This window comes from Boleophthalmus pectinirostris, unplaced genomic scaffold, assembly GCF_026225935.1.
Source record: "Boleophthalmus pectinirostris isolate CB_2022bp ecotype Guang Dong unplaced genomic scaffold, ASM2622593v1 HiC_scaffold_7, whole genome shotgun sequence".
NCBI lineage: Eukaryota > Metazoa > Chordata > Actinopteri > Gobiiformes > Gobiidae > Boleophthalmus > Boleophthalmus pectinirostris.
Genome location: NW_026571473.1, coordinates 30,383,641 through 30,406,210, shown reverse-complemented (window position 1 = coordinate 30,406,210; position 22,570 = coordinate 30,383,641). Strand labels below are relative to the sequence as shown.

The 22,570-nt window shown below is 38.8% G+C and overlaps 1 protein-coding gene across 3 annotated transcripts in view; it reads right to left on the bottom strand.

The window, feature by feature from the left end:
* nlgn1 (neuroligin 1) overlaps positions 1–22,570 on the bottom strand; it is a 733,956-nt gene that overhangs the window by 452,986 nt on the left and 258,400 nt on the right. For 2 of the 3 annotated variants that reach the window (XM_055164448.1, XM_055164447.1), the window contains one exon: positions 17,550–17,702. In XM_055164448.1, the coding sequence (XP_055020423.1) occupies positions 17,550–17,702 (153 nt within the window). The remainder of the gene's footprint in view (positions 1–17,549; positions 17,703–22,570) is intronic. The other variant, XM_055164449.1, reaches the window with a different exon arrangement.

Here is a 22,570-nt window from a genome sequence, read left to right as displayed (position 1 = left end):
ACATAATTAGTAACATCAGTATTAGTAAAACTGTAATAGCAGCGTCCGGTGACCCTTCTCCTGATTTGAGCCAAAATCTTTGTTGCGGGTACTTAACCGGAGTGTGTTAATTTGATTTTTATTTTACTGCTCCTTTTTATGAATACAACTCATTTTACTTCCTATACACCTCTAGATCCAGCTCATCACATTTATGCTCGTTGTCTTTATTTTATCCGTCCAAACTGCACTGTCAGATCTCGTGCACCGCCTCTCCCCTCCCTTACTCCCCTCCCTCGTCCGTCCGCGGTGGGCTCGCTGACAGCCCGCCGGGTTAGAGTAGCGCCCCGTCCACAGAAATGGATATTTTGTTGGCCAGGTATATCTTAAAACAATCAGGGCCTTGATGAATTGGCCGGACGTCTGATGTATGGCCGTATAGCAGGGGGATCCGCAGAAGCTTTGAGTCAGGGAAATACACCCCATCAATCAGGGTGATTAAAGGATCTGGCCCCAACCAAACAAACTGCACACAGCCAGGGCCGGACCTTAAAGGCAAAGTCTTAAAGGCAACTGCAGCCATTCACACAGCAACAGTTTCACGCACTGAGGGGTAGGAGAGATTGTGACGGAAAGAGATAGAAAATAGAATCGAATCTGTGTTATAATTAAAGATTTGATAATTTACGGGCTAACAGGTCACATATTTAGACCACCGTGGGAGCTTTTATTGTTTTGAAAATGCTATAATCGTCGAAAACAGTGTAAGAAGATGTTTGACAAGGTTTGGTTTGTTGCCTCCCTCCATTTGCTCTCTGTGCTAAGTCACTCCTCCTTCTGAGTGCTATCGAAACACAGTCAGCGTCCATCCCGCGAATGAAATTACTCCACATCGTATCAGGTTTGTCAAGTTTTGGATCATGTTTTGGTATATTTATGGAGAATTGTCATATGGGAGCTTTAATTCCTTTTTATACATTACACATAAACACATTTTATAACTCCAAACAATTTCTGCATTTGTAAAAACACTGTGTAAACTACGATTCTGTTTCTGATTAAGTGTTTAGGCGTTACAGCTCCCTCTACTGTCAGCAACTGGAATGAATAATTAGAAAATATACAAATGAAACCCTTAAGCTACGTGAATGCAACGCCATCAGAGCTATACGCTTATTATGAAGACTATTTGACCATAGAATGAATCTTATGATGATAAAATGATAGAAGACGTCCTGAGTTTTACCTGTGACGCAACAATTTGGGCAAACTTTTAACAGAGCATTTCTGAGCCCTCGGAGAAAACGACTTTGGTATAATAGATTAATGAAAATAGTAAGTAAATTAAGCAAAATTCTTAGGTTTTTTTATGAGTGGACAACAACAGGCTCTTTTCATGCTTGCATCACAAACCAGGAAGAGAATTTAGCACCTTCATCTCTTCTAATCGCATGTACCCAGTGCGTTCGGAGTTGTGTGTCAGTGGGGAAATGATGAAAACTGAGGTGTGGTTGTAATTGTAGATTAGCCGAACATAACGGAACTCTAAAATAACATGTAGATGAAGAAAACTGGGCCTGCAAAGTTGTCATTGCATCTTTCCCAACGTCTTGATGGTTTATAGCTCAAAAAAGTAAATGCTGAATAATAAGTATCCTTAAAAATGGATTACACGGGCTTATTTAACGCTATAGGTGAGTTCGATTTGAAAAGAAATAACCAATTAGAACATCACCAAGTCTTAAAATTTTTGTTAAGTCTTGGGTTAGAACAACGAGATTAAAAAAAAAAGAAATAAATACACCCTCATTATGCATAGAACCTGCCAACCCTGTAGATTACACAGCTAAGAACACCTCCTGAAACGCACTGGATTCTTGTATTAGTGAAGCAGTTCTTCTCAAATGTCTCTGCACAAAAACATGTTTCAAATCCAACTCAAATGCGCTCTCTATCTATCTATCTAGTAATGCTGTAGATAACCAAAGTGATGTGCCCTTTACCATACAAAACAATCACCTCACTCTCCCCGTTATCTTAATGCACTATGTAGGACACTCCATTGACTTAAGTAAAACATATGCGACCTATAGCATCCCCAGAACGCTCCCATCTTTAATAGCACCGTGTTGACAGCGCTATACGTTCTATTAGCGTCCCCCCCCCTCCCCCGGCAGACAAACGCCCACATTAGCTGACTGTACGTGTGCCCCGTGGCCAAATCCATTGTATCCCTCAGCCTCCGTGAACCATAAATACAGCTCGGAGTCAACATCGGTGCATATTTAAAGATGCCTAATGCGTTCTATGCAAACACAGATTGTACTGCGCTCTTACAGGCAGAAGGGACGCTGTCTGTCCATGGAAACGTGTAGCGATATAGGAGACGGAGCTGTTTTAACGACGGCCTGGGTTGGTTACTGTGAGAAGGGCTTGCACCTCCACAGACTTGATGTGTATTTGGCGAGGATGAAGGCTTCCTGCTACTTATTTCCATGGAAATGTTGGTCCTTTGGCTATAATATTCCACAGTATGGCATAAAATGTAACACCATGCACAGGGGTGTAGTGGGCGTGGTATGTGGGGGTTCACCGTCCACCCACTTCTCCAGACATGAGATATAAAAAAATAACAAATATAAAATAGTCACAACTTAAATGTCAAACCGGAGCTACTGGCAATGGTGAAAACAAACTGCATAGGCTCATGAAATCTGCAGTACTGAACTATAGTGACCTGAAACATGAGGGCCCAGGACTGAACCAGGACTGAACCAGGACTGAACCAGCACTGAACCAGGACTGAACCAGGACTGAACCAGGACTAAAACAGGACTAAAACAGGACTAAATCAGCACCGAGTGTCAGAATGGGTCCACAGGTGCGCCTGAGTAGACTCTAAGTGCAACCGTCACCCAATCGTGCTTTGCGGACACCCTGCTTCTGCTAGTTTAGACCTGGTTTAGTCCTTGTTTAGTCCTATTTTAATCCTGGTTTAGTCTTGTTTTTTTTCTTGTTTTAGTTCTGGTTTAGTCCTGGTTCAGTCTCGTTTAGTCCTGGTTCAGTCCTGGTTTAAGGCCTGGTTTAGTCCTGCTTCAGTCCTGGTTTAAGGCCTGGTTTAGTCCTGCTTCAGTCCTGGTTTAGTCCTGGTTCAGTCCTGGTTTAAGGCCTGGTTTAGTCCTGGTTTAAGGCCTGGTTTAGTCCTGCTTCAGTCCTGGTTTAGTCCTGGTCCATGTGTTGTCGTCTATGATTTATTCTGTAGGTGATTATAAACAGTGTTAATGTTAATAACAGGATTCTGCATCATTTTCAGTAAAAAAACAAAACAAAACATAAAATATTACACATTTTCACTGGGCTGGTGTCTTTATGTTTGCACTGAAAGTGTTTTTGTTTTTCTTTTAATAAACCAACAGTTGATATGACACCTGTGTGTATTTCAGCATGTCAGTTTGAGTGTACGGCTTTTCCACTCCTCACTACACCTCTGGCCATGCAGAATGTTCCAAAGTATGATTTTAATTTTGGAATCAAGCAGGTGACATGCCACGTCCAGAGAGTTACGCTGATTTTTTATTTTTATTTTTTAAATCAACACCATTTTTTAAACCCAAATCTGAACCATGCTCCAAACCACATGCTTGTACTGACACAGGATTTGATTGGCTGTGAACTTCTCCAATAAAAACTGCCCTAAATATACTTGTGAGTGCAAAGTGAGAACTGAAAAAAAGCTGAAAAAAATTAAGCTTTGCAACATTTAAGTGGGATGATATTGGTACATGATACACGACAAGTACAATTGTGCCCATGAATCATCTAGTAGCTCCATATTTATCCAAGGTTAGCGGCGCGCTGAATGCTCTGAAAAGCTTTGGGCCATAGAAGCGGCTTTTTGTCAAGGTTTTTGCTCAGTGTACTTTTGTGATGGCTCTTAAAAGGGCTGTTTTCAAGTCATAGAGTCACTAAAAGCAAAAATGTATGAAAAAAAAAAGAATTTGAACTGCCATCACTCGAACCTTATGTTGAATTCTCTGCCAAATTTCAGCTGTAATTTGTATTAATTAAAATGATTGCTAACATTTTTCAAAGGACAAAAGGGCAAACTTGACTTTTTTGAATTTTAAAAAAAATTTCTAGCATCGTCCCCTCATTAAAAACATACATGGTTTTGCTTTTTTTTTTTGCTCACATTGGTTTCAGTAACTCTCTGTAAAAATAACCTCAAAATAGGTGTTTTGAAATTTCCCAGGATTGGTGCATCATACGCGGTCATTTCTGCCTCCAAATCACGTTCATTACAAGTGCATGCTTATATTAATGTGTCTGAGTACGTCAGGTATCAGCTAGTTACACATGGTAATTATCTCTGCTGCCAGTAGATGGCGAGCTGCACATTTTCCCAGTCTAGGGACCGCAAAAGCAAAGGTATTTTTTGGACTATAAGTCACACTTTTTTCATGCTTTGGGTGGTCTTGCGACTTATACTCCAATTATATATTAAAGTTTTCACACTGACAGCCACGAGAGGGCGCTCTAGGCTTGTGTGTCAGTATCTGCTGCTCCTATTACTCCTGTACGACTGTCACTTTGCTTTACTATGCATGTCTCCTGCAGAAAGAGCCTCTGTCCTGTCTGGGATCATGTCAGTGGATCACATCATTACTTCTGTACCACTGAAAATTTTAAAATTTAAATAAACTTATAAAGACAACTGAGAAGACTGAACACAAATGCCCCCAAAAAGAAAATCATATTTTGCAGATTACAAGCTGCAAGTTATCTGAAGAACTGTCCCTGTTGTTCTCTGTTCTATTGACTTTCAAGATGAAATGTCAGTTCCTGGTCTCTGATTTTACAAAAATAAATTTCCCACAAAAAGTGTGACTTATATTCCATAGCGACTTAAAGTCCCAAAAATACGGTACCAACAAGCACAGAAAAAAATGAAATCCAGGCACTCCAGAAAAAGTAAAAGTATACATAAAAGGCCTTTATTTAAATGGTCAAAGTCAATACGTTTCAACCAGAATCATAAAAATGGTAGCATGGGCGTGGTCTTTAAAAATGACCCAGCAACGGTAAGAACAGATGTAGACAGATTGTAGACAAGTATAACAGTACATGGCATAGGGGGAAAAATAAAATAAAATAAATAAAACTTTCTATCATGTAATTACACGCTGTTACATAATACTGTTGTTTTCGGGTTTCCTTGGAGACACAATATGCATCTTATTCAAATATGCAAATGAAAAACCTGTAAGTACCATTTGAAAAAGTCATCGGAGACTTGTAGTTTACCCTTAGTGCAGTAATATTTTCAAAAGCCAAATGTATTTTACTACTATCAAAGCATAACCCGATCTCTTTTTGATAAAATCCACTATACATCATTGTCAGTCTAATATCTTTTGAAGATAGTGACAAAAATAAACACTTTTTGGCAATTTTTCAAAATGAATATATCTTGTTTTTGCCACTGAACTATTCTCATTTGTCTATAAAGCTAAAAGTTCAAATAAAACAGCATGTTAACAGTGCACTTCCTGGTTCATGGCGGATAAAAACACTTCATAATTAAACGCAGACAGCACACAGCAGTCTCATTTGGACCCTAACTGGTGCTTTTATCACATATCTGTAATGAGGAAAGAACATGATTTGTATTTGTATGTTAATATGTATATTCCGCAGTCTCCCTCCACAGCGCCCCCTGGCCTTCTCGTGTGCAGATGCGAGAGGTGAGCCCTGCAGACACTGGCCCGTTCAGACATGTGTTACGTGTGTGCTGAGGTACACTGGCATATGCTGTAGTCCTGTGCCAGAGGGGTAAACACACGGACGCTACAATCACAGAGCAGAGAGAAAGAGAACGAGAGAGGGAGGGTATCGGATCAGCCGCAGGGATGAGCCGACCTGACACATGATACAGAACAGAGGAGGATAAGATTTGAGATTGTATTTATCAAGTATGGAGAAATATGTTGATTATGATTTGAGTTTTTGAGTCGTAATGTACAGAAAGTGGTTGATTTTCACGTGATTCTTTTTTTCTTTTCTTTTGCTTGTTTAAAAAAGAATATTTATACTGATACTGTACACAATTCAGTTCAGAACAAAGGAATAACTATAACAAAACAGAAATTTAATCCCTTTAGCACTTGTTTTTAGTAGTAAAGGAAACCTGCACACGGAGAACATGCAGAAAGGTCCTGTGCCTGGAGTCGAACCCAAGACCTGTGAGACATGAGTAACTCTAACAGCTGTGCCAAAAACGGTAGTGCCAAAATGGATCAAATCTTCTAATTCTAATCGGAAAATATTTCCCCCCCAAAAAATAAATACAAAATTCAAAAGACTTTCTAAATCCTTATCTTAAAAGTGGAACGAAACACTAAATCAACCTTTATTCTCGTTAACTTCATCCCACTCCATTTCGAGCAAAGAGACTTGAATTTAAAAGGCATTTGTTGTTTGTTTTTGTCTTATTTGTAGAAAATCGTTATGGCATGTCAACATGGTTTGGTAACCTGCCAGTCAAACTTAAATCACATATTTTTCCTTGACTAAAAGAGCGGGTAAAATAATGGGTGTGGCCCCTAGCTCAGTTTAGCAGATTTTTGAGGAGACTGTCAGGAAGCAGTGACCCAACTCATGTTCTTCACTGTCAGTCTGAGTTGATGCCGTTGAGCAGGAGGTACAGGGACCCAAACTGTAAACCGAACATATTCAAACATTCTTTTGTGCCCTTAATCTGCTAAACTCAGATAGTGCGGTTAAAAAAATAAAAGTAAAAGGCTTAGGGAGTGTGCAATCAAAACTGTACATACATTTAGGGAATGTGCAATAAAAACTGCACATAGGTCAAGGGAATGTGCAATAAAAACTGCACATAGGTCAAGGAAATGTGCAATCAAAAGTGAACATAGGACAAGGACATGTGCAATCAAAACTGCACATAGACTTGGGGAATGTGCAATCAAAACTGCATATAGATTAAGGGAGTGTGCAATCAGAACTACATATAGGTCAAGAAATGTGCAATCAAAACTGCACACAGGTCAAGGGAATGTGCAATCAAAACCGCACAAAAACGTAGGGAGTGTGCAGTTATTAATAGAATACAAGATTGTGAGGGCTTGCCTGTAAAGAGTGACTTAAAGGTCCTGTTGGTGTATCACTCGTGGTCATACTTATTTATTTCTGTTCAACAGTGGATGTTTGTTTGGTGCTTTTGTTGTTGTGTTGTTCTGTCTTTGCGATAAAGCTCTGATCCCCTGTCCCAAGACAAATTTCTCCCACAGTGAAGAATTATCTCATCTTATCTGAATCATCCTCGCTCAGAGCTCGAAATAAACAAAATCGTCAGCTGTATATATAGTGTTCTAATATGTCTACTGTTCCTAGTCATTTTTGGCAATTTTACCACTGTGGACACTTTTAAGTACTACGTGACATCACACAAGACTGCCCTGATTACAGCCGGATGTTTGTAATCGAAAACGGCGGCAGAGTTTGAAGTTTGTCCAATCGCACTGCTCCCTCTATGTCCGTTAAAAATGTCACAATAGACTTTTTGGTTCCTGTTTTTTCTGTTTTCATTTTTAGCGTCATCCTTCAGACCTGTTTGCAGTAAAAAAAAAAAAAGAATACTTTTAGTTACTTAACATCTGCTCTGTGGGTAAACCGTGATCTGATGGAGATGGTAATGACTTCATCTGTTCAGCGGCGCCCCGTTAATCAGCTCATTATCAGAGGGATTAACGAAGATCCTGTCACCTCTCTTCTCTGTCTACAACACCGACACAAACCTGAAACGCCTTGAAATCCAAAATCTGACATTGAAAGTATAAAGAACCAGTGAACTAAACGGGAAAATAATTAGTCTGAATTTTTGCTTCCATAGTGTTCGGCTCCAGTCAAATGAAGCTAATTGAGGCTGCTGTTATGGAGCGAATTTGGAGCGTAGTTACATATTTGGAATTCTGACCGTGAGCATCACAGCAACCAAAGAGCCAATCCCAATCGAGTTTGTAGGTGGCGCCTCTTCCTGTTTGCGCCTCTGGTTTGTCAGGGAGCGGTTGCTTAGTAACACTGTCTTCCGCTAATGACTTTGGGTAAAGACAGCATCTGATTTCTTTGTTATTAATGTTCATATTTTGATTTACGGACAAGCTCGTGAAATAAGACCACTCAACCCCTTATCATAAAGCATAATATCTGTTTATGTGACATGTAGTAACTTGAAAAAAATGAGTCACTGCAAAGTCACTCCAACGGCAAACTCAATCAAAGTGTGTCCAAACAAACACAGATGGAACGAGCTACTGTTTATACTAATATCTTAAGTCCACTCCTTTAACACCTGTCATAACGCTGGCACAGAAATCTTATTATATTTAGTGGTTCCTAGCATCTGTTCCTATAATGATCCACTTGCAAGATGTTGGGTAGAGAAGCCAAAATGTGTACGGAGGTAAACATAGCGTTACCTCATAATAATATTACCAAGCAGGGCATGGGTGGTGCACTTGGGGAAATGTTAACTCCATAGACCAGGGGTGTCAAAGTCATTTTGGTCCGGGGGCCGTATCCAACCAACTTTGATCCCAAAGGGGCCGGATCAGAAAACTCATTGTTATTTTTGGGGTTTAAATGACATAAGTTCAAATATTTGTGCAGAAAAACACAAATCTGTTACAGAAATCTTTTTTAATTGATGAACTCTTTCTTTGACCAATCATAATATTATGAACAACCTGAAACTTTAGGATAAATGTAATTTCAACACAAAGTTTTAACATGAACTTATGCAAATAGGAATAAGTCAATTTTTCTTGGAAAATCCTGCACTCGGCTCCACTTTTCTCATTTTTGACATTTTGCTGATGAGGTCAAAACGATCGTCCTTTAAGAGCGTTTGGAAAGAGACAAGTCTTCATTTGTGCTGCTCTGGTGGGAGGGGCCACTATGCTAAGCACCGCAGAAAATTACCAATATTTTAATAGAAAATATAATTAAAATATTTTAGTAGAAAATCAGCCGAGGGCCAGATTAAAGGTCTTGGAGGGCCGCATCCGGCCCCCGGGCCTTATGTTTGACACCTGTGCCATAGACCAAATATATGAATGGACATAGCTAATGCGCCGCGTTCCAAAAAGGAAGTGCGTCGGCTCCTTCTGACCCTGGCTCCATTTGACTTACAGTATTTTCCGGGCTATTGGGTGCGCTCATAAGCCTCCAAAACCATCAAAAAACAACCTCATGCCCCGCAATCCAGAGCGCCCTATACATGAATCCACTCGGGTGTCACGACTTCAGTAAACTACAAAGCCGCACCACAAACACACATGGAGCAGACACCGACCGCGCAGCCAAAAACACCCGCAGCCACACTCATCATTCCACGCGGACGAGGAACGGAACGGAGGAACGAACCGAAAAAGCGAGTGCAACGTGCCACTTCTAGACACAACTGAACAACTGAGTCACACGCCAACAATCTAGCGGTTCCAGACAGCACCCTCCCTACACGCCACAACTGAACAACGCCGAGAGTCACCGTGAACGCGCCAAACAAACTCCAACTGAGCCATCTGTTTCGTTTAAAGTCCGGTGCAGTTTATTTGTGAAATAAGTTTGAAAATAGACCATTCTATGACAGTGCGCCTTATAATCCAGAGCGCCTAATAGTGGAAAATATGGTACATTAGGATCTTGTGGGTCCTCGCTCTGTACCTGCTGCTGTGAACCTCATCATTTTGATCTTAAAATGTTCGTATTAACCCACTTTACATGATCTTTAATTTTTCATTTTGCTATTTTTTCCCTAAATCAAGAAAAATTGACATAAATAACTGACCAATCAGACGCCAATTCATTGCCCGAGGTCGCTCCCAATAGCATTAACAACAGGTTTGATTGACAGCTAGTGCGTTTCGTTGCTAAGTAAGCCCTCTTCTCGCTGTCCGGTGAGAAAAGCGGGCACATTTAACAATTTCAATCATGATAGGCTCTTGTGGTTGCTATGATACTCGTGGTCGAATTTCCAAATGCGGACCCTTGCTCCAATTTTGCTCCTGTAACCCCAGATGGAGAAAAGTGGTAGAGCATTTCACTGGGTCATAAAAAGTTTAAAATAGCAGTACAGGTGCTCTAGGAGTGTTAAACTACTAATCTTAGTAGAAAATTAACCTTACTGAAAAATGTAAAAGTGGGCAAGGTACAAACCCGAGGCACTCTGAATATATTAAAAGCCTTTTATTACATGAAGGGACGTCAACGTGTTCTGACCAGCAAGATGGTCTTTGTCAGGGCATTATGGTAATGACTCACGGGTGCCATTAAGTACAATTAATTGTCAATCACATGACTCTTGTAACCGCTTCATTTGAGCTGAATGATGTGGGTGACGTCACGCTCGCTCGGTCCACTTTTTTATACAGTCTATGATTAGCTCCAACTAGAATAACCAAAGCACCCACGTAGTTCTCCCAAAGATTTTTGCTTCTTTTTCATCCATGCCCAAAAAATTTGTTAAATGGTAACCACATAGATAGATTAGTGATCAAAACAAGGCAAAAGTAAATCAAGGAATTCCAACTCATTCATAAATTACAGGCTATAGGCTTTTCAAAAGAATGATAAGTATTGGGAGCGCAGAGACACATGCCGGTCCTTCTCCAATCTGTTCAGCCTGTTTTACTTTTCCCCTCTGCTACTGTGTTTGGCTTCTCCCTGTTTTTAAAAGTCTAACTTGACCCCTCCTTTCGTCGGAGTTTGTGGACAGTGGAGACAGAGGTACAGTCAGCTTTTGTCACTTGTGCACTAAGGCTACGTCCACATGACAATGCTTCTGGATTTTTTCTTTTATAGGCTGAAAAAAATTTGCATCCACACACGTGTCGGATCAATAACTATTCACATCCAGACGACAATGGAGCACTGAGTGAAAACGATGTAATACATATGCCACACCTGTATGTGGTGCTGTTAACAATGATAATAATATTTAGTAATGCAGATCTCATCACAGTATTGTTTTTTGTTTTGTTTTTTTACTTTAAGGTTATTTTGCCGATTTTAGATGTATCCCAGAAAAATAGCTGTTTTGTTTTCCAGAAGTTAAAGATACGTTTTTGTTTTTAGCCATAAGATTTGGATGAGAATTATTAGAATAACTTGGTCTCAAAATGCAACAGTTTGATTACTCATGCATAATCTTTGTTATTGATCCGTGTGCGTAATCTGCGGTACGTGTTGTTAACATTAGTGCTAACAGCGTGTCTCGGTTACTACACCCGTCCCATTTCAACAGTCTTGCGGTCCAGTTCAGCCTCATCTGCAGGACCCTGGAGATGACGGGGTCGTGACGTCATCGTTTTCCAAAAGCTGTGGTTTGCTTGTCTACATGACAATGCAACGCCGGTGTTCTCAGATTTCTCCACTCTGAAACCCGTTCTCAAAAAACACTGTTTTCACCTACCCAAAACGCCGGCTCCACGTGGACAAAAGACCAAAACGAATACAAACTTCACCGTTTCGACCAAAAAAAACGTGCATGTTTACTCAAATAAGAGTACCGTTACTTCAACTTTAAAAAGTAGGAGTCAAGTAAAGGTAGTGCTGCTAGAAAAGTACTCTGACTATAACATTTTAGAGTTACTCACAGTAGGAAAAGTAACCAACACTTTTACTTAAGTATGTGCTACTTCAATTAAAAATACTTAAGTAGGAGTAAAAGAATGCTGCTACAAACGTACTCTGAAAAGTTTTTATTTTACTTCTGTTATGCTGTCAAATATAATACTCAAGTAGGAGTGAAAGTATAGTGTCTGAAAGCATTTCTGAGAAGTACAATTTTATTTAAAATGTCTGAGTACCACTTGAAGAATACATTAAGAAGCATTCACATTGTCACACAGGATTCATTCTGCATATCAAAGCAGAGGTGTACAAATTATCGCATTTAAGTTCTAAAAATGGAATCCACTTTGATTTCAGGACCACCGATGCATTTTTATATTCCATTACATCCCAATAACTCGCTTTCCACCCATACCTGCTATTTCTCCAACTCAATTTGTCTAAAAGGGGTTACGAGCACCTGCTGAGAATATCAAATTTCCACCGAGCAAATCTGAAAAAAAAAAAGAAACACTTTGAGATGAGAAAAATTATATTAGCCCAGACATGACTCATATTGAAATCTTATGTAACGGAAAAAAAAAAAAATCACTGACCAAAACCAAACCAGCAGCACCGGCGCTAATGTGCGAAAAGTACGGCTTCCATCAAAAACGAACGGCGCGCTGATCTAATTAAAGAACGCGAGTTTTGTTTCCAATATCGAGGTGCCCCGTGGGTGTGGAGTGACATGTGAATATTAGGGACAGGAGATAGGAATTAGAGCGATAAGATGTGATGAAGAAGAAGATGCGGAGAGGAGCCTGGGAGGAAGGAGAGGAGAAATGAGACTAGACAGTGGTTTGATGAATGGGAGCGTCGTCGTGACAACCATAGCAACGAAGCACCATAGGGACCGGGAGGCGCTACGTAGACATGCTAATTTGGAAAAGTAATGAAAACGCTCGACTTATACGGTGACACAGGTATAACATACATGTAGAGAAAAATAACCAGGCATGTTAACAGGACAGTTAGGTGTCGGCGAACAGGTAACACGTTTCCGTTACAGCTACTACCGCACATCGGGAAGGGGTGAGGCAACTTCGGGCGTATTAATCAAACTCTGGAGTCCGCACTACGCAGCCAGCCTCCTTTCCTTGACCGGGAGAGGAGGGGTAGTCATGTTTTTCCTCTTGCTCCTTAGGTCAGAATGAGCGGAAAGGTTCTGTGATCCAAATCAAACTCTTGTCCGTGTGCTCTGTGGTTCTTCTCTCTTTCAGTCAGATCTAGGATTGGGCGGTATCTAGATTTTTATACTGTTAAATCTTCTCAAGATTTTACCGGGGTGTACCGTATTACCAAAATGTTTTAGTATGACTTTGGTAAGATACGAAGCCACACTGCTGTACGGTCTATGCCAGGGGTGTCAAACATAAGGCCCGGGGGCCAGATCCGGCCCTCCAAGACCTTTAATCTGGCCCTTGGCTAATTTTCTACTGAAATATTTTAATTATATTTTCTATTAAAATATTGTTAATTTTCTGCGTCGCTTAGCATAGCAGTGTCTCCAGCGCCTCTGTGCGTGGTCCCTCCCACCACTTTCCAAACGCTCTTAAAGGACGATCGTTTTGACTGTTGACCGTGACACCCTCATCAGAAAAATGTCCAAAATGAGAAAAATGGAGTCGAGTGCAGGATTTTCCAAGAAAAACTGATTTATTCCTATTTGCATCCAAGTTAATGTTAAAACATTGTGTTGAAATTGCATTTTTCTTAAAGTTTAAGGTTGTTCATAATATAATATTTTGTGAAAGAAAGAGTTCATCCATTAAAAAAGATTTCTGTAATAGATTTGCGTTTCTCTGCACAAATATTTGAACTTATTGTTATTTTTGGGGTATATATGCCATGAGTTTTCTGATCCGGCACCTTTGGGTTCAAAGTAGGTTGGATACGGCCCCCGGACCAAAATGAGTTTGACACCTCTGGTCTATGTGTATGACCTGCAAACTCTCTATGATCTCTGAAAAGTTTCACATGAACCATCTCCAACACGAAACACGCACAGAACAGACTCACCATCAGCAGCACATCCTCTGTCACAGAAAGAAACAAATGTGTGCCTGAAGCCAAAATGCTGCCAACTTGCAGAAGTACTGGTATTTTTTTATTTTATTTTTTTGAGACCAACTCGCTTGCGGCCGGATTTGCCAATTTGTCTTGGTCTCCCTTATGATCGTCACGTGACAAAGGAACAAAACTAATCGAATGCCATCTTCTCACGAGTTCAAAGAAACATTATATACGGCTATTAGTTTTAAAAATACAACCACACTTTCATTTGTGCTGAGCAAACAAATTTAGGTTTCAATAGGTCCTTATGTGCTGCAGAAAAAGACACATTTTGAGCCCATTTTCCGTGATGTCCTTACTCCATCCGTGAGCACACAAAGTGCAGCTTAAGCTTCAAGTCTGAATTAGCTTTGGTCAGACTCAGACTTATTTCTGTCATGGAACGAGTTGACGCTTAAACTGGAGCTGGAGCTAAATTCAGCTCAGGATTTCAGGATAAGACTGGACTTGTTTATCGAATACTCCCCCAGTACTGAATGTACAATAACAGAGTAGCTGTTTATACACAACACTAGGTCCAGTTTAATATAAAACACAATTGTCTGCCATGTATGTAGTAGGAGGTCCCTGCTCCAGCTCTCCATCAGTGGGTCCCTGGCCTGAAAAATGTTGAAGACCCCTATTATAGAACTCTTGAGCGCTCCATAAATATTCTAGAGGCTAATGATAATGCGATCCTTTCTCTATTAGCTGATACAGGCTTAATATATCGACCTGTTCCTGGAAGCTGCAGTGGGCATCGCCATCATGATTTGGGTTGTATGGGGCTGCCGATCTTGACAGTAAATAAGTTCCATACGGACGATAAAGCCATTTTAAAGCGAATCGGTGCAGCGTGACTTGTTGGTGCACATGAAAACTGAAATATTTTACACAAATGAATCGACTTTATGTTATGTTTAAGATGCAAAACATTTCCCAAATTCTCTATTGACATGAATTTGATTCCCGATTAACCGGAAGTGCCACCACACACACACAAAAAAAGTCGATTTAGGAGTGTTTAGAGACAAAAGTGAGCACGGTGGAAAGATAGTCAGGAGCAATAACACCAGCCAACTCGCTAAAAAGTACTAGTATTGATAAAATAACATAAGAACAAGTAGTATTTGCTTTACATGATGCTAAAAGATGCTACAATAAAGAAAACAAAAACAAATGTTGTAGTAGCTGGAGAAAAAAAGGGGACTCCAACCTTTTTCCTCCGGTAAGCTACTTTTTCAGAATGAAAATGCCAAAGTGCTCCTCATTTTAGGAGTCACAAGAAATTTAGTAAATTTAAGAGCCACAGCCTTAGATGGGGCACAGTTAGATGTTTATATTTTTATTTAATAGCCTTTTAATCAATCCAATTTGAGTTATTCAGCGCAATAGGTATAATTCTGAAATCCCTTGGCGAGCTACTTGGAAGGGGATGGAAAGCTACAGGTTGGAGACCCCTGGAGTACAGGTTTCAAGGTGAACTATAAGGAGGACTTTAACCAGCTCACATAAAACTAGAAATACAATGAAAGAAAAAATGGTCAAGGCTTGCCAATATTGCAAAACATACAGCTTACTATCAAAATAACAAACGAAATGCAAGTGTGAAGCAGCGAAAGAAACAGTTGAAGAAAGAACCAAAACTATAACAACACAACTATGTTTTGAAGCATTCACATGAAGAATCAGCTAATATTTTTAAAGGATTTTAAACTTCCAAAGCTTCCATTTCAGCTCTAAACAAGAATACTATAACTTGCACCATACAGCTCAATACGCAAATGTAAAAACCCAAAATAGTCCACTTTGAATGACAAGGTTTAAGTACAGTTTTGTTTAAATCCTCATGAACCTACTTCCTCACAGAATTTCTGATGTTTTATAAGCCAAAACCCATGTCAGTTTTGCTACAGGTAGTCAAATACTTTTTCACTTTCTCAAAACTCCCCAAAAGGTAGATTCAGAATTCGACCGTGACAAAAGACCCAACGAAAAACAGCAATAGAAAAAGATAAAGAAAGAACCAAAGCTACTATAATAACACAACTATCTTTTGAATGCATCCGCACACTGACCGGCGAAGAACTTGCCAATATTTTGAAGCATTCTACTTCCAGCCCTTTCCATTACTTTTGGAAACTATTTTATCTCAAATAGAATACTAACTTGTACGCTACAGCTCAACACACAAGCCTAAAAACCCCAAATCGACAACTTAGAATTACAAAGCTTAAACGACTCATATTACGTCATGTTCTGATCTATGTTGTAATGTTTCCTCGTCAAAGAACATACCTAGAGTTGTGTTTTGTTTCATTCACGCAAGTTCTTCTCTCAAAAAGAAAACACTCTGTTCCACCTTATGATGTCACGTGGGAATATAGGAAGTGCTCCACTGTGTTTTTAAACTTCAATCAATCTTCACTAGAATCATTTGGATCATTTCAGCCACGGAATTGCCAATCTCTGCTGAACAAAAAGGTAAAAAGTAGCTGTTAACTTGGAAGAAAAAAAACACTTCATGAGGTCACGAGGTGGAACAGAGCATTTTGAGCTTTAAAGATGTAGACAGACTAATAATAAACACTTGTGAATGAAACAAAACAAAACTCCAGGTGCGTTTTTGACTTAAAACTCACAACAATTTTGCGTAATGTAGGACCTTTAAGTAAAGTTATGTTGAAATTCTCATACAATACAACTTCTTGAACAGCTTTTCTCGACAATTGTCTCGTTTTACGAACAGAAACCCATTTCAACTTTGCTACCAGTACTCAAACATTTTAACCAAACTTTTTAAAAACTACCCAAAACAAGGGATGCACCGATCCAGATACCGATTTCGATACTAAAGCTTTAAGTTTCTGATCATTCCTGATATCAGCCGATACCAGAGCAGAGACTCAAAACAACACCAATAAAATAAGATTAAACTGATCCAAATGTGTTATGTACAGTGGTGGAAAGTAACAAAGTACAAAAGTAAAATACTCAAGTACAATTTTTAGGGATCTACTTAAGTCCATTTTATTGTGGATACTTTGTACTTTTACTTCACTACATTTGAAAACATGTATCTGTATTTTCTACATTTTACATCTGGACTGAAAAGTAAAAAGTGCTTTTCTTTGTGGTTTGAGACAAGCTGAAATGGCTGACTTATTTTTAGCACATTTAATTTGAGTTTCTGCTCCAACTCTGAGCAAACCAAACACACAAAAACATCTACAAAAAATAAGAAATCAGTTGAACTACTTAAAATCAGCTAAATTCCACTTAAAATCAGCCGAATTCAGCTTAAATTCCACTTAAAATCAACAAAATTCCACTTAAATTCCACTTAAAATCAACTAAATTTCACTTAAATTCCAATTAAAATCAGCTAAAAACCAAAATCACTATCCTTTAATTGTTCTAAAAATCTCTGCAAAATAGTACTTTTTACTCTTTAAGTAACATTTTAAACAGGTACTTTAATACTTTTACTTAGATTTTTTGATGTGATACTTTTATTTTTATTGGAGTAACTTTTTGCCTCTGTATTTGTACTTTTACTTAAGTAACATCATCCACCACTGCATGAATTTACAAACCAGGCCAAACTAGGATATCGACTGAACTGATATTTGGAAGCCAATATCTAATCCAGCAAATTTCTCAGTATCTGCGTCGATATCAGACACCAGTATCAGATCGGTGCATCTCAATCCAAAACAAAGATCCGAGAAGCAACAGCAGCTCTACAATTCCAAAAATGTACAACAATTCCCAGCATTTCCAACCAGCAACCAGCAGCACAAGTCAAAAAAAACTCTTGATCTTACCTAGAACGCCGAGTCTGTAGTTGACGGTGATGACGATGACGTTGCCGTAGCTAGCCAGGATACTTCCATCGAACATGTTCCCGGTGCCTTCCATGTACGATCCCCCGTGGATGAAGACCATAACGGGCTTGGGGCTTCCGCTCTCCCTGATGTCTACGAAGGGGTAAGAAGGAGCGACATAATTAGACCGTGGACGCGAACTGACCGCTGAAACTCAACCATCTTAAAACGTAAATGCTCTTGGCACACTGGCTTTTGTTTTTTTATTTATATTTCCGTTTTTTTTAATTCAAATTTCCGAGTTGTTGAAGGTGCGTTGTATAACTTTTCTGGTGGAAGGTCCATCAAACGCCTTTTTTATTTCCGTGAAGATGTTATTGCTTTGTCTGGAATGTTTCACAGTGTGGCATTAAACCTTTCTTTCTTCAAGGAGACTAAACCAGGCTAACTTACAAGTCAGATCTGTGGAGAGGCGACCCCGCTCACAGTCCAATCGCTTGCTTTTTTTCCCTCGGTCTTTTTGAGCTATAAAACCACCTGTAACTGAATAAATGTAAGGTAGAGCTGTTTAATGTCATACTGTGGAACATTCCAGGCCGAGCAATGATGTATCCATAGAAACAAGCAAGTAATGGACTCCCAAACCAAAAAGTTACATAGTGCACTTTTAAAATAAAGACTACTTCATTATTTTTTTATATACAGAATGCTTCAATTTTTTTTAGCATTGATAAACAAACCTCCTCTCTAAATACAGAATTGTCCTTTGTACTTGTAGTTTTAAAGGGAGACTACGTAACTTTTTGGTTGGGGGTCCATCACCTGCTCGTTTCTACGGATACAGTAGGTCATTTCTTGGCCTGGAATGTTCCACAGTATGACATTAAACAGCTTTACCTTTCATTTATTCAATTGCAAGTGGTTTTATTTCTCAAAAATACCTAAAAAACAAAACAACCACAGACATTCTTACTGTCAGTGGGGACGCCTCTCCACAGATCTGACCTGTAACTTGGTCTGGTTTGGTCTCCACGAAGATAGAAGATGGAAGATTCCCAAGATCTAGAACGAACCATTTTAAAAGGAGCTTCATTCCAGCCGCTGTCATACTTATGAATAAATTGTAATCTATTTATCTATCAATTTTAGTTTGTACGTTTGTTTTGGAAAAATTCAGTGTTTTTTTATATATATATTAAATATTTATTTGTGATTTTAGTTAAGCGTGATGAATGAATTTAACTAATTGTTGATGGGACCAGCCTCTCAAATCTGCAAAACTAATTTACCTACGGGTACGAATACAGCAACCTAACCTAAGAAACTTTTAAAACCATACTGCGAAACATTCTATATAAAGCAATAGCATCTCCACGGAGAAAAGCATTTGACGGACCTTTCACCAGAAAAGTTACACAATGCACCTTTAAATACTTATTCAAGAAGTAGTGACGGTAACGGTGAGGTTGCTAGGCGCTTTTGTCCACAGAGCCTATCCGGAGCGTCAGACCATCCCTCCCCCGTGATTGAAAGCTGGTATCTTATTTATTTGTTGAGGTTTTTTTTTTCGTGGAGATAATTTCAAGGTTTTAATGAAAGCGGGCAGTCTACGCGGAGACTTTTTAATTTTCCAGACGGCGATTGACTGTCAACTTGTAAGAGTGGCAATCCGACCTGTCACATTATGGAGAAGATGTACAATTAAATGTGAGCAGGATCTAATGAAAAGCACCACATTGGACTTGACGTGTTTATGAAAATGGAGTGCATTATTGAAAGTTGGAGACGGCGCCGAGATGAGGAGTTTCTGTATGTTTAGCTTGATGGAATATTAACTAAGGAGCGTGGAATGGCGAATTAAAGGCGCCGTACGTCATTTTTACTGGGTTTAAAAGCTGTAAAAGTACCATATTTTTCAGACTATAAGGCGCAATATCAATAATGTTGAATTCTCTTGTCTATTTTCAAACATAACACGCACAGGATTATAAGGCGCATTAAGCGAAACAAACGGACGACACTTATCTGATCCCTTAGCCCAGACGTCCGCGATCCATTGGCAGATCGTGGCGTAACTCGCTTGATGAATGTGTAGTTGTTTTTTTTTGTTTTTTTTCCTCCAAGAAGGACTCAAATATACATTGAGTAATAATGTGTTTAAGGCAGTCTTGTGCATATTTGTTTACGCTTTACAGAAACTAAACTTAAAACCACATGGCTCATTACCATAAACTATAAGCGCTGAAAAAAACTCAAAAGACCGTAAATTGGGCTTTACTCTGCAAATGCTCTGACAATCCATCAAGCGGTGCGGCTTCGTACTTTACCAAAGTCGTACTAAAATATTTTGACAGATTTTTTAATGCTGTGTACCACATAAAATCGGCTTGAGTTCAGTAAACGCAAACAGAATGAAAACACAAAAGCGCATCGGATTATAAGGCGCACTGTCGGGTTTTGAGAAAATTAAAGGATTTAAAGTAAGTGCGCCATATAGTCAGAAAAATACGGTAGTCATTTTAAAGGGCTCGTATCACGCTATTTTCTGATTTGTGTTATAATGTTGTTTCCTCATCAAGAACAGACCTACAATTGTGTTTTGTTTCATTCACACATGTTTAAACACACACATCCTGCATTTTTAGTTCACAATGTTCCAACTTGTGATGTCATGTGGTAATACAAAAGGTGCTCCACTGTGTTTGTAAACTCCATACACGTTCACCAGAAACATTTGGATGATATCAGCCCTGGAATTGCCAATCTCTACTGAACTAAAGGTAAAAATGTAGCTGTTAACGAGAAAACTACCACTTCATGACATCACAAGGTGGGACAGAGCATTTTGAAATCTGGAGATGTAGACAGACTAATAATAAAGGGTATTCAAATTGCTCTCAGTCAAAAGTGCTTATTGTTTTACTACAAAAGGTAATACGCTGTTATAATTTGCATTTGCTGGAAACATGTCTAATTTTTTTTTTTTTCTTTTTTTTTCTTTTCTAAGATATTCTGCATAATTTAAAATGTTAATTTATGGTCTGTTTAGATTCTGATATTCTGTCATGAGAAAATTCCACTTCTGTAAATGATTTTCTTTGTTTTGTTTTTTTAGTGTTAGAGTATTATTACAAGTTTATTTTTACGCTTTAAATTGACCTTTGTGAGCTTTAAGCCAGAGATTTGTCCACATCTTCAAACCTCAAAATGCTCTGTTCCACCTTGTGATGTCATCAAGCGGTAATTTTCAAATTAACATCTCCCTTTTAGTTTCAGTTCAGTAGAGATTAGCAATTCCAAATCTGAAATAATCCAAATGATTCTAATGAAAGCGAGCTGAGTTGAGTTTAAAAACACAATGGAGCACTTCCTGTATTACCCCGTGACATCACAAGGTGGAACACTGCGTTTCAATTTGAGAGAAGAACTCACTTATATACGCAGGACTTGTGTGTTAAACAAAACACAACTCCAGATACGTTTGCGATGAGGAAACAACATTAAAACATCAGAAAATGAAAATGTAATGTTTCTTTTTTTTTTTTCCCTACTTTATAATAAACTCTATAATGAGATCAACTGTGTTCTTTTTTTTCCATTATGCATTATCTGTATACATATATTTTTCATTCAAACATGTTTTTATGATGAGAAACTATATGGTAGAATTGCATGTGGCCCCCCGCTGACAGGGCTGTGTGTGCGCTCCTCAGATCTCCATAATTCATAGTGACACTCTTGGATGTGCTTCCTGGGTAGGGGCCCCTGTTTGTTTATGATTGTATCTATTTGTGTTAAAGCAAATTGCCTCCAGGGACCATTAAAAATTCATCCCGCGCTCCTTTCATGATGTTGCGAGCGAGCTTAACGGCGCTAGGAAGGTCAGAGGAGCAGCGGTTCGGCGGTGGAGAGCGTGAGGGAGGCCGGGGAGGGGGTGAGATCGCGGGGCGGTTCGGACTTTGGCCCGGTTGGAGGAGGTGGGACAAAGCGCGGCGTGGTTGCTCACGTCCGCACGCTCGCGACTTTACCGTACGAGCCCTGTCTGTGCGCTGATGTCACTCACGCGAGGAAAAACGTGAATAAACCGCTCCGAAACACTCGACAAATCCGCGCTTAGCTTCAATAAGGACTGTGGACGGCGCTGTTTTTTTATCCATAAACTCATAAAGCAGCACATATCTCAACAGGATGCACATCTGCCTCACAATTTAATCAATATTTCATGCCGCTGGACTTATTTTCTCTGCTAAAAGCGTTTTAAACTTCGGTTCTAAAGTCCTAGTGTGAGTGCGTCCTAAGTTTGTGGACGTTAAAATGAGTGTTTTGTTTGGTTTTGTTACAAGTGGGGAAAAAAATTCATTATTCTTTCATCTTTGTGTAAAATAAATTAAGTTTTTTTTTTGGTATTCAGTTGCACACATTGTTATGATGAGTTTTTGGTTGTGAATTGAAAATAAATATATTAGGTTAAATATTCGTGGATTTTCATTTTCGGACATGGCGAATTCAGTTGCAAACTAATTTTCTGCATAAAAATGATTTTTGTCAGACAGAAGAGTTTGTCATTTTGTGTATGTGTGTTTTAATTTGTTTATTTACTTTTTTAAATTGTCTTACCATTTTTTCCAACTGCACTTTAACTGGTAACATTACTGATAAAACACGCATGAGTCAAGTTTTAAGAAAATATGAAAGAAATATATTGGAAATTGTACATAATTATATTTAGTCACAAATTATTCATTGTAATTTATTGGATATATGATAGTTATATTATAGTTAATGTTTATGATGTAGTATACTATGGAACAGGACTGTATGAACTTACGTGTGATTTTTATTTATGTATTTATTTTTTTCTTTATATATATATATTTTTATTACAATGGAACTTTTTATTGTAAATTATTCCAACTTGGAAATTAAATTATATTAAATTATTCCAATAGTCTTTAACCCAGTAAAGACTAATGGGGATCAAATAAATAAATAAATAAATTTGTGAAAATATTTTTGGCACA